Genomic DNA, 15,120 nt, shown 5'->3' on the forward strand with positions numbered 1-15,120 from the left:
CCTGGGAGTCTATGGAAATCTGCCGACTCCACCCATCGGCTCCAAGGGTTGCTAAAGGGCCCACTCCCAGCCTGGCTCGCTTTCCAGACACTTCTTCAGTCTTCTACGGTTGGAATAGTTTTCACCCTTGGAATGTCTTTTCACTTCTGTCTTTCATTTTCTCTGGCTTCCTTCAGAACCCAGCTCAAGTCCCACCTGCTAAGGGAGGCCTTTTTGGCCACCCCAACGTTCATGCCTTCCCCTCTGAAATTGCCTTCCATCTCACACTATATATATTTTGTTTGTGCAGTCATTTAAAAGTTTGACTCCCTCATTAGAATGGGAGTTCCCTAAGGACAAAAACCGAGTTTTTCTTGTTTTTTTTTTATTTTTTTTTACTGTCTTGATATCCCCAACGCTTAGGGCAGTGCTCGGCACTTAGTAGGCACTTTATAAATTCCTGTTGACACACTAACTGCACCTCAGACTTAGGTTCCCAGAAGAAACAGGAGCTGTCAAGCCGGGGAGTCAGCCCAGAGTGGGCAGGCTGGCAAGCTGGCAGGACCTTTTTACTCTGTCTCCCTGGGGCGGGGTGCGCCCTGGATGTCAGCTTTCCTCTCGGGATCACAGATCAGTTTGCACTGGGCAGGGACGAGGCGGGGCTGCAAGCCCGGAGAGATGCGGGGACTTGAGAGGAGGGAGGAGGGAAGGGGGGAGCGGAGGCGGGTCCGATGGCTCGGCTCCTCCTCTGCCTGGGCTGGCTCCGCACCTAACAGGCTGCGGGCGAGGCTTGTCCGGCTTGGTGCCTGCCTCCCCGGCCGGCCCCCCAGAGCTAGAAGAGGAAGTTGGGCTAAGTAGGGCCCCGAGCATCTCTGCGAAGGGAGTCGGGTTAGGCCTGGACTGACCAACCGGCAGACAGATTGACGGATGGACACACCGAGCATCCAGCCTGCGGCTTCGCTGCGCTGTTTGTGTGTGAGTGAGTGAGCCGGCGGGCGGAGAGGGCGAGTGTGCAAGCCTCCCAGAGCTGGTCTGGGGTGAACTCGGAGCCTCCCCGCCCCTGGGAAGTCCAACAGCTCCGCCCCCAGCCCCAGCAACTTGGCAGAGCCCCAGAGCGCGGGCGAAACTCTGTGCCAAGAGCGCCCGGAGCGCTGAGCTTCCCGGGACCGGCCGTTTCCGACCTAGCCTGCGCTGTGCCCGCCTGCTGCGCTGTGCCCGCCTGCCCCGCTGTGCGCTGTCCTCTGTGCCCCCGCAGCCTGCTGAAGCTGCGGCTACGGCGCGGAGATCAAGATGCCTGGAGGCAGGGCGCCCACACCTCTCCTCCTCCTCCTCCTTCTTCTCCTTCTCCTCCTCCTTCTCTGCGAGCAATCGTCCGCGAACGGCGTCCCTCCAGGTACCCGAGAGTCTGGGGAAGGAAGGACGGAGGGAGGGAGGGAGGGAGGTGAGTCGGTGGGAGGAGAGGCAGGCACACTTTTTCGGAAGTAGCTCGGCTCTTGACTGGGCAGGAAGGGCTGAGCTTTCCAAATCCTGGGAAGGGCAAGGCCAGGAAGGGCTGAGCTGGGCAGGGCAGGGCTGGGGGGCTGACCCACTGCCTCTGCCCCTCTCCCCAGCTTCCTGTCGTCGCTGCGCTTCCAGTAGTTTCTTTAGAGAGCTGCCAGATCTGGAGCCGCAGCCGTCCCGTGGGGATCTGGGGCTCCGGGGTTGTTGACCCCCTCCTGCCGAAAGCAGGAATTCCGTCCGTTTCTCTCCCCACCCCCCCACCCCCATCCTGCTTTGTTTCTGGCGGGTTATATTGACAGCCAGGGGTGTGGGCTCCGCAGGACTGGAAACTGGCTGTCCTGGGGCGCTCAGAAGGGACGTGTGTGTGTGTTTAAGTATAAGGGGGTTCGGGATCGTCCGTCGGGAACTCTGCCTCGGTTTTACTAGCCGCCCCGGCTAGAACATGGCTGGGAACTAATTCTTTCTTTCCCACTGACTTGTTATGGTTGTCTGTAAATACAGACTTCCAGACACGCCCCCACCTCCGCCCCCACCCCCAGGCTCAGGCTCCTTGTCCTGTGTACCCTTTCTCTGCCCTCATCCCCAGGCTCCTGGTCTACGTGTTCCCCCGTCCTCCCACACCTCCCAGGCACCTGCCCTACCTATATACCCCCTCCTCTTCCCTCACCCTCAGGCTCCTGGTCTATGTAGCACCCCCCCTTCAGTCCCCACCCCACCCCCAGGCTCCAGGCTTATGTACTCACATGGACTGGACTCTTTTGGACTCAGATCAAAGCCGGAAGGGACTTCAGAGGTCATTTAGTCCAGTCCCTGGGTTTTCCAGATGAGAGAATTGAGGCCCTAATGGGAAGGTGACCTGCCCACTTTCATGAAGGTAACCAATGGCAAAGCCCTGCCCTCTGGCACCAACGTCAGTTTCCTTTCCCTTAATGTGGAAGTTTTTAAATAGAATATTTTTCCTCCTGGAGATGAGAGTTTTACATCCAAGAGAAAACCAAACCCAATTTTTAATAATACATAAAGCATAGAGAGGCAGCTGGGGGGTGGGGGGGTGGGGTCAGAGAGAAAAAAAAGCAGTCTCTTCCCATCACTCCATGTCCTTCCCCTTCCCCGAATTTAGGAGCCAAAAGGACTTTGGAGGACATCTGTTCATCCTTTGGCAGCCCCAGATTCCCAGTCTGTAAAATGGGATAGGAATATTCATGATCTGTAAGCCACAGAGTGCTCTAGAGAGGGGTGGTTATCATCCTTCACTGTTCCCAAGAACACTTTGTACCTAGCAGGTGACTCTGCGCAAATCACTTCTCTCTGAGCCTCAGTTTCCTCATCTGTTAAAATGAGCTGCACTCAATGTCCTCCAAGTTCTCTTGCAGTTCTCTGTGATCTTGTTTCTCATATGCTACTTTCCCCATATAAAGGGGAAAAAATTGACTGAGGTGAATTGTTTCTAATATGAAGTCACACCACTGGCAAGTGTTGGAGCAAAGATTTGATTCCAGGCCTCTTCTGACGCTCTAAGATCACCATAGTGACTATCTCTTTTTAAAAATAATAATAATTTATTCTTTATTTATCTTTAACATTCATTTAAAAATTTTTTGAGTTCTGAATTCTCTCTCTCCCACCTGCCCCTCCCCCAAACCACTGAAAAGGCAAGAGGTGTGATCGTGCGGGCGCGCGCGCACACACACACACATACACATGTATATTGTGTGTATATATGTGTGTGTATCTATATATATATATCCCTTATATGTCCAACTGTCTCTTGATGACGATGATGACCACCTTTGGAGGCTCTAGGGGGATAGAGATGACAAGCCTGGTCTGGGAGGTTGATAGTGATTCGGAATATTAATTCAGTTCAACAAGCATTTATTAAGTATCTACTTTATGCACTGAAGGGCAGCTAGATGGTGAAGTAGATAGAGTGCCAGGCCTGAAGTCAGGAAGACTGATCTTCCCGAGTTCAAATCTGACCTTAGACATTTACCAGCTGTGTGACCCTGGGCAAATCACCCTTTCTACCTCAGTTTCCTCATTTGTAAAATGATCTGGAGAAGGAAATGACAAACCACTCTCCAGTATCTCTGCCAAGAAAACCCCAAATGGGGTCACAGAGAGTTGGAAATAAGCTGTCATGAGCAGACTTACATGTGTGTATATATATTATGTAGATGGTAAACATGCACATGTACTCTTAATCCTTTTAATATATATGCATATATATATAGACACGCATATTTGTAGTACTTTATCTAATGCCCTCTATAAGTACCAGCTGCCATGATCATTATTATATCTTGGCTCCGATGTTTACTAGCTGCCCGGGTTTGGGTCTCCCTCTCCTCTTCTATGATGCTCACCCTGCCCCTCTCGTGGAGTCATTTTGAGGCCAGTGTCCTGTAAGTGGGAGTTGTGTTGAGTTGTGTTAGTGTCCCAGGCCCTGCTCCCTTTTAACCCCTCCTTCCCCATCTCCTCAGCCAGCAGGGTTGGGAGGGGACATGTTTCCGTATTGGAATATGCATGTCAGATGCAAGTCCCAATCCCGGGACTCCTCCCCAAAATTGCCAGCCGGAGTCTTTCTGGTTTCCAGAAAAATCGTAGGGTCATGACCCTAGAGCTGGTCAGTACCTTCAAAGCCATCTAGATGGACTTATGATCATAGCTCTAAAGCTGCAAGGGCCTTAGAGGCCAACTAGTCAAACCCCCTTTATTTACAGAAGAGGAAACTGAGGCACACAGCGGTTAAATGGTTTTTTGCCAAGGTTACACCTAAGATCATCGATTTAGAACCAGAAGGGACCTCAGAGGCCATCTAGCTCAAACTCCTCATTTGACAAAAGAGGAAACTGAGTCCCAGGGAGATTAATGACTCCCCCAAAGTCAAAAACTAGTACATGGCAGAGCAGGGATTTGAACTCAGGTCTTTTGACTCCACATCCAGTACATATCAGTGCCATATCACGGTCTCTCCCACCCTGGTCACTTCTGAAGATTTCCTCCTGCTTTTAACTCCACTGTGGCCTACCAATTTAAGGATCCCTCAAAACCACCTGCTAAAAGGTAGAGGGGGTTTTCACCCGCTTGACATTTTTCTACACACCTCTGCCAAATCGACATTCCTAAAATATAGTTCTGACCGTGTCCCTGTCATGCTCAATAAATTCCAGTGGCTCCCCATTTGTAGGATAAAATACAAACTCCTCTGGTTGGCATTTGAAGCCCTTCACAATGTGGCTCCAATCTCCTTTTCCAGATGGTTATTACATTGTACCTTCCATGCTAATGTCCAGCCCAGTTGGCTTGCTTCCTCTTCTGTTCACCTCATATTCCATCTCTCATCCCCATGTTGCTGCATAGGCTGCTCCCCATGCCTGGGATGCATGCCCTCTTCACCTCTGCCTCTTCAGAAACCCTCACTCCCTTCCAATCTCAGCTCAAGGACCACTTTGTACAGGAATCTTTTCCCATTGCCCTCCAGCTGCTAACGTTCTCTCTCACTACCAAAATCACAGTGTATTCATTTTATTGTCTCCTGATTGAATTTAAACTCCTTGAAGGCAGGGGCTGTTTCATTTTTATCTTTGGGATCTCAGCACCCTGTTCCTAGTGCCTGACACTTGGTTGGTTGGTTGTTGTCCTTAGTGATAGAAGAGGACCAAAATGACATCACCATGTTAGAGTCAAGCTATAGAGTGTCCAACTGTGGCTGATCAGACCAATACGAGCTCGGAAGGCTCTGCCACAGGTCTGGCACAAGCAGTCCATGTGATTTTTGGGGTGGATTCTCTAAATTTGTGCATCTTGCATTTCTTTTGAGCTACTTCAATTCTGCTTCACTCAGAGAGCACAGCACCTTCTCTGATGCACACGCCGTACTGAGTGGTCCTGTGCCAGTGTCTCCCATGTCACACATTCAATTCCAAAGTTCTTCAGAGAGACCTTGAGAATGTCCTTGTATTGCTTCTGCTCATCTCCATGTGAGTGCTTACTTTGTGTGAGTTCTCCATAAAATAGTCTTTTAGGCATTTGAATAACGTGGCCAGCCTATTGGAACTGCACTCTCTGTAGTAGGATTTGAAAGCTGGGCAGTTCAGCTGGAGAAAGGATGTCAGTATCTGATGCTTGTTGAGTGATTGGTAGAAAGAGAACCCACCGTGATGAGAGTAGGACTAAACTGTATTACCTGCCATCCAAAGTTCCTAAATACTGCGCCTTGGTCTGGCTCTAGGGTCTGCTGGGGTGAGGGAGTGTAAAACTTCAAGCATTTGTTTATTCTTTAAACACTTATTAAACACCACCAGCATACAAGGCTTGGTACTGAACTCTGGGAATACCAAGACCACAGTGAAACAGTCCTGCCCTCAAGGGGTTTCTATTCTTTACCGGCTTGGATTGGTGTAATAGTCAGGTGTAATGGATAGAGCACAGGGCTTGGAGTTGAGAAGAGCCAGGTTCCAATCCTATCTTAGTTACATGACTAGCTTTTTGTTTGCAGAACCATGATTTCTCCATCTGTAAAATGAGTGTGCTAAAGCTTTCACTATCCATCCTGTGGGGTTGTGTCCAGGTTGTATTTTGCAAAGCTCAAAGCATTATAGAAATGAGTTAATTTCTGACATATAATCTAAACAGTGCTGTTCAAAATGCAGCCCACAGTTCAATTTATGTGACTCGCCTACAAGCATAGAAATTTACATAAAGAGCTCTCACTAAAATGGCAAGTAAAAATATGTTGTCTATTGTTTCAATAAAAACCTAAGGTAGGACAGCCCTGATCTAATAAATAAATGCTAGGTGAGGACTTGAAAAGGCAGGGACTGTCCACATCTGGGCAAGGGGTGGGGTAAGAGAATGCTTTAGTAAGCATTTGAGTAGCATCTTCGGTCAGCCTTAAAGGAAGATAAAGATTCTGAAGGGTGGGTCTGAAGAGATGGTACATTTCTGGCATGGGGGTAACGGGGTAGGGGTGGGTAATAGCTAAAGGCATAAAGGATTCCAAAAATTTAGTGTTGAATTTGGAGGACAGCTAGTTGGAAGGTTGGAAGTATGTAAAATAAGTCCAGGGAGGTCGGTTGAATCCATCCTGTGAGGGGCTATGAGTAGTAGGCTGGGGAGTTTGTATTTTATCATAGAGAGAATATGGTAAGTTAATTGGCATTGCCATTAGCCTGTGGCTAAAGTGGCCTGTAATCACTGTGGTGGCTTTCTCCATTTTCCCCTTTTAAAATTGCTTATTGGATGTGGGGGAGAAGTCACATCCATGAGAATATCTCTAAGACTCAGGTGACTGGCCAGGTATTTCAGAGTGGTACTAACTGGCTTCTCTCCTTTGCAGAAACCAAAGCTGTATTTATTGGAGAAGAACAAGAGAACATTACCATACCTTGTAGCAATACTACTGCCCCTGGGGGCCTGGTGAGCTGGTATAGGAATGAGCCTGAGGCTACCTTCCTCCTTTCTTCCAACACAACTGTCACGCCTGAATTCCGCTACTCCCTGGTGAATGCCAGTTCCCTGCATATCACAGGGCTGGGCCCACAGGATGAAGGGAACTACACCTGTCGGGAAGTCCTGAACAAGACCCTGGGAGACCACCTGGAACACAGGGTCCAGCTGCTAGTAGCCAGTAAGTAACAAAGGCCAATTTCTCTCTAAGCCTATGGATGGCCTATGTTTGTTTTAAGTTTGGGGCAAGAAAAGTAGAAAAAGTAGAGAAAGCTGTGAAGTATCATCCCCAGAAATCATGTTTGCCAATCCTTGACCCACCAGATATCTCTATGAACTTGATGTGGGACGCAAAGGGTGGAGGGTTTATTTCCAATCAGCCCCTTTGAGTTCAGGAAGTAAAGGGAAGAGAGCCTTGATTATAGTCCTGGCCCTGCTGTTACCTGGTCGTGTAACTGCTCTGGGTCTCAGTTTCCTCTTTTGTAAAATGAGCAGAAGCCTGGCCCTGCTTATCTTATGAGGGGATTATGAGACCAAATTGACATTGAAGTGAAAAGAGCCTTGGGTTTGGAGCCAGAACACCTGGGTTCTAATTCCAGCTCTGTCTCCTACTACCAGAGTGACCTCAGACAGCTCATGTAAGTTTCTGGGCCTTGGCTCCCTCATTGGATGATCCATTGGGTAGGATAGGAATATCAGATCCCTGAGGGCAGGGTCTTTATCTCATGGGCCTCTGAAGCTTAAAAAATTCATCACCTAATGTAGAGGGGATCATTTTTCAGTTATGGCTGGACCTAAATAGCTTATGAGGTCTCCTCTGGTTGATACTCTGGGATTGTTCTATATCACTCCATTTATATCTGCTTTGTCTCATAGTTGCTATGGCTAAAATATTCATGACCTAGTGGTCAGTCAAGCAACTCATGAACCTCTTTGTGCATGGCTATGCTGGTCCTTGGACATCTGGCCATCCACTTAAATGCCTGGGGCTCAGCTTCTTCCTCTTTGGTAAAATGAAGCAATTGGACCAGATGGTTACAAATGCCTGTTCCAGCTCTAAATGCTATGATTATCACTCCCCCTGCCCAACCACCCCTTCCCCCTCCTCAAACCTCCCATTTTGGATGGAAAGGGTCCACTGGTGTTTGGTGAGCAGGCCAGGTGAGGGCAGAGAAGGAATTTGCAGATTGGGTCTGGAGCATATGTATGTCCGTGTGTACAGGTTGGGACAGGTTTGTGGGTGTATCTGTGTTGTGTGCAGGGACTGGTATAGCAGGCAGGGGGGTGCCCTTCAGGGAGCAAAGGGGAAAAAGAGGGAAGGACTTTCTAAGTATAAATATGCTGTATGCCTGTATCATTATATAACTGCTTATATGCTTGGGGAACAACTTGGGGTCAGTCCATCAAGGATTTCACCGAGGTCGCAGAATCATAGGTTCTCAGTGTCAGAAGTTAAAGAACCCAATAATAAATTATGAATCCTCTTGACAATATACCCAACAAGTGGACATCCATTTTCTGAAGACTTCCAGTAAGGGAGAACCCAGCTACCTCCCAAGGAAGCACATTTTGTTTTAGAATAACTCTCACTATTATGAAGACTTTCCTTGTATCAAACCTAATGCAATTTTCCCTCACTCCTAGTTCTATTCTTCAAAGCCAAGGGGAAGAAGTCCAATCCATCGTCCCCACTGTAGCCTTTTAACTGCTTGAAGACAGCTCTCACGTCTTTCCTTAGCCTTTCCAGGCTAAGCATCCCTAGTTACTTCAACCACCATCCTTCATCATCCTAGTCGCTCTTCAGCTTGTTAATGTCCTTCCTAAGAAGTGGGGCCCAGAACTGAACACAGTAACTCTGGGTGTTAGACCTCGGCCGAGTACATTGGGACTATCACCTCCCTCATGTCTAATGATAGCCTTACCTGGATCCTGTGTCTGGGCTGGATCTTCCTAAGAAGTGGGGCCCAGAACTGAACACAGTAACTCTGGGTGTTAGATCTGGGCAGAGTGCATTGGGACTATCACCTCCCTCATGTCTAATGATAGCCTTACCTGGATCCTGTGTCTGGGCTGGATCTTCCTAAGAAGTGGGGCCCAGAACTGAACACAGTAACTCTGGGTGTTAGATCTGGGCAGAGTGCATTGGGACTATCACCTCCCTCATGTCTAATGATAGCCTTACCTGGATCCTGTGTCTGGGCTGGATCTTCCTGAGAAGTAGGGCCCAGAACTGAACATAGTAACTCTGTGTGTTAGACCTGGGCCGAGTACATTGGGACTATCACCTCCTTCGTATCTAATGATAGTCTTACTTGGATCCTGTGTCTGGGCTGGTTCTTCCTTAGGAGTTGGTGAGGAAATTTTAGGCTTGCATTAACTTCTTCATGGACAATTCAGACACTTGGAAATTCTAGGCATTGGCCTATGTAGGCAATCTCTGGTGGGAGACCATTAGCTATAGTGGAGGTAGCAGTAACAGCAGCGGCTTGATGATGATGATAATAATAACTCATTTTCATAGCACTTTCAGGATATAATGTGCTATGGGATATAAAGCATTTCACAGCCTCTGTGACGTAGGTAGTGCAGACATCTTCATCATTAGCCAGATAAGGAAATAGGCTTAGAGAGGTGAAATTATTTACCCAGATTCACATAGCTAATATATTTAGTGTCAGGATTTGAATCCAGGGTCTGAATTTAGCAATTTTTCCATGACAAAACACTGTCCCCGAGAAAACCGTTGGGTTAGGGATGGGTGACTCTTCTTTGGGAATCCCTATGCTAGTTATTAGTCTTCTTGGTGGTGCATTGGATGGAGCACCGGGCCTGGAGTCAGGAAAGTCTGAGTTTAAATCCAACCTTAGACACTTACCCGGGTAAACCACTTGACCTATCAGCCTCAGTTTCCTCAAGTGTAAAAGTAGAGATAATAATAGCACCTACCTCAGAGTTGTTGAGAGGATCAAATATGCTTAGCATGGTGCCTAGCACATATCAGGCACTTAATAAATGTTTATGCTTTCCTTTCATTCCTTCTTTGCCCTTCTTATGAGCCATCTTCCCTACCTAGGTTGAGGTGACTGTGGAGCATGAGCTTAACAGGGCCACTGCCTTTTACCTGGGCTCCCAATGGCTGGTACCATTTGGCACAGCCTGGTTCTGCCATCGTGGCTGTCGAGAACTTTCCTCATTGGGGCAATATGAAACGAAGAAGGAGAATGTTGAAGAAAAGTCTCAGACATCGGCCAGATGAGAGCGTCTTTTATCCAGGGATGGATTCCTGTGTGCCTTGTTAAATCATCTGAAACTGGAAATGATGGCTCAGTTCTGGGCGCCACAGTTTAGGGAGAGCATTGACAAGCGGATGTATGTCCAGAGAAGGGAAGCCAGGATGGGGAAGGGCCCTGTGTCCATTCCACGTGAGGATCAGGCCGAGACAGGAAGACTCAGCATAGACAGTTTCGCTTTCTCCAGGTGTCTGAGGGGTTGTCACTTGGCAGAGGGACTAGCCTTGTTCTGCTCTGCCCTGCAGGCTGAATGAGGAGTCCCAGGTGAAAATTGTAGAGGGGCAAATTTACACTAGATGTCAGAGGAAATTCCTAGCATTGAGAACTGGCCCAAAGTAGAGCTAATGCCTTGGCAGATGGGGCTTCCTTACAGCATGTCTTTAAGCAGAAACTATGTGACTGCTTGTTTTGTTATAAGGAGAACTCTTTTTTTTCAGGTACAGGTTGGGCAAAATGGCCTCTAAAGAAGGTCTTTCCTGCCTTGAGATTCTGTGATTCTATTGATATCAGACTTACTATGTACTCACTGTGTGCCAAGCATTGTACTAGGAACAGGGGAGAAAGAAAGAAAGAAAGAAAGAAAGAAAGGAAGGAAGAAAGGAAGAAAGGAAGAAAGGAAGAAAGGGGAAAAGAGGAAAGGAAGGAAGAAAGAAGGGAGGGAGGAAGGAAGGAAGGAAGGAAGAAAGGAAGGAAGGAAAAAAGAAACAGTTCCTGCCTTCAGGGAGCTTCTGTTCTATTCTAATTATAATTATGGCTCTTCTTTTCTGTGGGTTAAAACCAAGAGGCATGCAGCAAAGATATGGTAGCCTACAGGGGAGGAATGAAGTGTGCACATTCAGACTTGGACAATGTGATGATTTATTTTGCTTAACCCACTTTTTTTTTAAATAAAGGAGAGTTTTGTTGTAGGGGTCAGTGGGATGGAGTCCATGGGAAGCATAAGTGATATTTAAAAAGAGAGAAAAGGGAAGGGAAGGGAAGGAAGAATACAGTTATAAAGGGAAAGTCCAAACATCTGAGAGGCAGCATATCTCTGTGGATAGAGTACTGGCTTTGGTGGTGGGGTGCCTGGGTCTGAATATTGTTTCTGATACTTACTAGTTGTGTGGCCCTGGCTAAGCTAGCCACTCTCTTGATCTCATGCCCTGAACTACCTTCGGCCCCTTTCGTATCTGCAGCAGGCAATACAGTGCCTGACACATAAAGGTGCTCAACAAATGTTTATTGATTGACCGACTGACCGATCATAGGTTGTAAGCCACATTGGGGAAAGGCACTCTCATACTGGGAGCTCTCCATCCTGATAAAATAACAGATTCTAAGTATCTGGGTAAGAATAGCTCATGTACCAGCAAGCAATCCTTTCCTCCCTCCTCTCATACCTAGAGAGCCAGGGCAGGCATGGCGCAGGAGGAGGGTGCCTTGGCTATTGCTTGGGCTGTCTTTCTAGAAGGACAAAATCAGATTTGAGAGGAAGGATTGAGAGAGTCCCGGAGAAAGCCAGGAGCCAGGTTCTGAGCCTCACCCTTCCTAAGGAGGTGCTAATAAGAATGTTGGCTAGTCAGAATATCCTGTATCTCATGATCTGGGTTGAGGGGACAGCACCTTAAGGATATCACATACCACATATCACTACACCTGCTCCATAGGCCTACCTGAATAACTAAGGAACACCAATAGATTTATCTGCCACCCCTGCCTTCCTCAAAGATGTTAAGCATTTAATGACCTTGGGGGATGATGACGCCAATGATTAATGATAATAACAATAGTTAAAATGTATAGAGTTCTTAGAGTTTTACACAGGACCTTCCTTGCAAAGTAGATTAGTAATGCAAGTGGTGTTGTCTCCATTTTACAGATGAGAACATTGAGGTTTTGAGGAGTTAAGTAATTTTATCAGGGACCTACAGTCTTTAAGGCAGGATTAAAACCCAGGTGTCCTCATTTCCAAGTCCAGTGCTCTGTGCCATGCTGGCATGCCAAGTTGTGAGTGTAGCACTTAATAAAAACCTGAGCTGGTCGGGTGGAGAAAACCTAAGTTGCTTTGTCCTGCCGACGTAAATTGAATGTATTTTGCTTGGAGGCTAAATTGCTCTTGTAAACAAAAAAGAAAGATGGGTGTCTTCTTTCTCTTCCATTGTTCCTATGGCTCGTAGAACATGGGAGGGGATGTACTCAAGGAGAATTGACAGAATGGTTAGAAGTCATCGCTGTTTGGACAGGCAATCATTCATTCATTCAGGAAGCATTTATTCAATTCATATGCATAGCTATGTGCCAGGCACAGTGCCAGGCTCTGGGGCTACAAAGACATGAAACAGTCACTGCCTTCAAGAATTTTGCATTCTACTTGTGAGGAACAACACGCACACACACACACGCACACAGACACACATAAATAAATGGATGACAATTCGAAGAGGGAGAGAGCACTGGCAACTGGGAGAAAACAGGAAAGGCTTCACAGAGGAGGTGGCTTTTAAGGTGAGCCTTGAAGGAAGCTAGAGATTCTAAGAGGTGGAGGTGGGAAGGGTGTGCATTACAAGTGGGAGGAACAGCCTGTGCAAAGGTGTGGAAGTGGGAGATGTCACTGTAGGGCGTGAGCCCCTTAAAATATGGACTAAATATGATATGATTTTTTTTTTTGCCAAAAAGGTAGAATTCAGATATCTGTGTTAAAAAAGCAGCTTGAAACAGTTCTGAAGACCTAAGAAAAACCTGCTCTATAGATAAATATGCTGAGAGGACCTGTTTAAAAGTAGCTTAAAGACACAAGTGTTGTGGACTGAAGGTGGTGATGTCTGCAAAGCATTATTGAGACAGTTAGAGGTGGTACGGTGGATAGGGCCCTGGGCCTGGAGTCAACAAGATCTGAGTTCAAATTCAGCCTCAGAAATGTGACCCTGGGCAAGTTTCTGCCTATTTCTTTTTTCCTTTTTTTAAAAAGTTTTAAAATTTATTTTAAACTTATTGAATTTTATTTAAATTTAAAATTTAATTAAAACTTATTTAAATTTATTTCAACTTTATTTTAAACTTTATTTAGATTTATTTAAACTTTAATTTATCTTAAATTTACATTTAAATAAAGAAAAAAAATGCCATGTACACAACAGAACATAAGAGAGGATTCAATATAAAGTAATACATTTCCATTTCAAGAAAATCTATGTAATAAATACTACACATTGTTTTCAAAGCTGTCCAGCTTTTCTTCACTTCCTTGTAGGTTTTCTTTTGTTCTTTGCTGTGCACTTTTTACTTTTTTTCCTCTCCTCCCACCAAGGCGGCTACAATTAAGTGTGGATATGTGTGTGTAATACACACACATATATACACACATAAATACACGCATATACATAGATATCTATAAACATACATACACTCCTATACGTATATGTAAGATCGTACTGTGCTTATTTCTACTTGTTTCTCTGAAGGTGAATAGCATCTTCTTTCATATGTCCAAATCTTTCCATGGTTTTCTAAGTCAACCAGTTTATCGTTTCCTACACCGCAACAATATTCCAACCCAATCCCATTCTGTCTGAGAGATTATCTATGAAAGTTTCTTCCCACTTTTCTGCATTCCTTCTGTTCTTGGCTGCATAGGTCTTATTGATACAAGAAAATTTTGATTTAAAATAATCAAAATGATATGCTTCAACAATGCTCTCATCTTATAAAAAGGTTTAAGGTCAGATACTACTAAATCTGCTTCCTTTCTGTCTTTTCCCCCTGGCTTCCTTGAAGTTCCTGACCTTTGGTTCTTCTAAATGAACTTTGTTATTATTTTTTTAATGCATTGAGATAATTTTTTAGTAATTTCATTGGGATGGCATTGCATAAATAGATTAATTAGGTAAAATTGTCACTTTTTAATTATATTGGCTTTACCTATCCATGAACAATAAGTATTATTCCAGTTATTTAGATCTAACTTTATTTGTATAAAAATGTTTTATGTTTATATTTGTATAGTTGTCTACCTGTTTCTTTCCCCTTAAAATGGGGGTTATAATAGCACCTACCTTTCAGGGTCATTGTGAGGCTCAAATGAGATTCGTAAAGTGCTTGCCAGAGTGCCTGGCACAGTACATAGCAGGTACTCAATAAATATTTATTTCCTTCCTTCCTTCCTTCCTCCCTCCCTCTCTCTTTCCCTCCCTCCCTTCCTCCATTCCTTCTTTCCTTCCTCCCTTCCTTTCTTCTTCCCTCCCTCCTTCCCTCCCTTCCTTCCCAAATGTTGATTTATATATGACTTTTCAAGGTTTTGAGGGATATAGTTGAGACACTGTAAATTACAGAATGATTTGGTAACTATGGGAGAAATTATATATTGTTTATTTGGGTCATATTTAATTGAACTATGAATTTGAGTTTTTTCTAAACTGAGTCAGGGATGGAGCTCTGATTTGAGGCTTTTGAAGCCATAGGAGAAAAGAGATAATATCTCTAAGTGCACACTGCCCCCTGCTGGAGAGCATAGGCAATTCAGCTACTTTGGGGTGAGTACTGAGAGAATGGATTGAAGCTTTAGGGGGTTCTGCAACTGCTGGGAGCTCAGTGGACCCAGCAGACCCCTCCTGTTACATGAAGAGCTAGCTGAACTTCTTGCTCTTTAGCGCCATCTAGAAGGTTGAGCATGACTGAGCACAGAAAAGTCCTGCAAGATGCTCTGGAGGCTGATTGGAGGCTAAGTAAAGGGTTGGCTTCCCTTTAGCGTTAGGCACATCCAAAAAAGGGGGAAAACCTCTCATGAGTGTGCTTGTGTCACTTTCTCCTACTGTTTCGGACTTGAGAAAGAGAGAAACTCCTCAGTGTCCCCAGAATTGTTTAGTTCTCTGGCTTAAGGCGGCTTTCTGTTACTGAAATAGCCCAGCCAAGGGAGTAGACC

The 15,120-nt window shown here is 45.8% G+C and overlaps 1 protein-coding gene across 4 annotated transcripts in view; it reads left to right on the plus strand.

The window, feature by feature from the left end:
• The first annotated feature begins 770 nt into the window (after nt 1-770).
• VSIG10 (V-set and immunoglobulin domain containing 10) overlaps nt 771-15,120 on the plus strand; it is a 38,996-nt gene continuing 24,646 nt past the window's right edge. For 2 of the 4 annotated variants that reach the window (XM_036761496.1, XM_036761512.1), the window contains exons 1-2: nt 771-1,372; nt 6,821-7,111. In XM_036761496.1, coding sequence (XP_036617391.1) covers nt 1,270-1,372; nt 6,821-7,111 — 394 coding nt within the window. In that variant the 5' untranslated portion in view covers nt 771-1,269. The remainder of the gene's footprint in view (nt 1,373-6,820; nt 7,112-15,120) is intronic. The other 2 variants (XM_036761490.1, XM_036761505.1) reach the window with 2 other exon arrangements.

Source organism: Trichosurus vulpecula, chromosome 1 (genome assembly GCF_011100635.1).
Source record: "Trichosurus vulpecula isolate mTriVul1 chromosome 1, mTriVul1.pri, whole genome shotgun sequence".
In the NCBI taxonomy this organism is placed as follows: Eukaryota; Metazoa; Chordata; class Mammalia; order Diprotodontia; family Phalangeridae; genus Trichosurus; species Trichosurus vulpecula.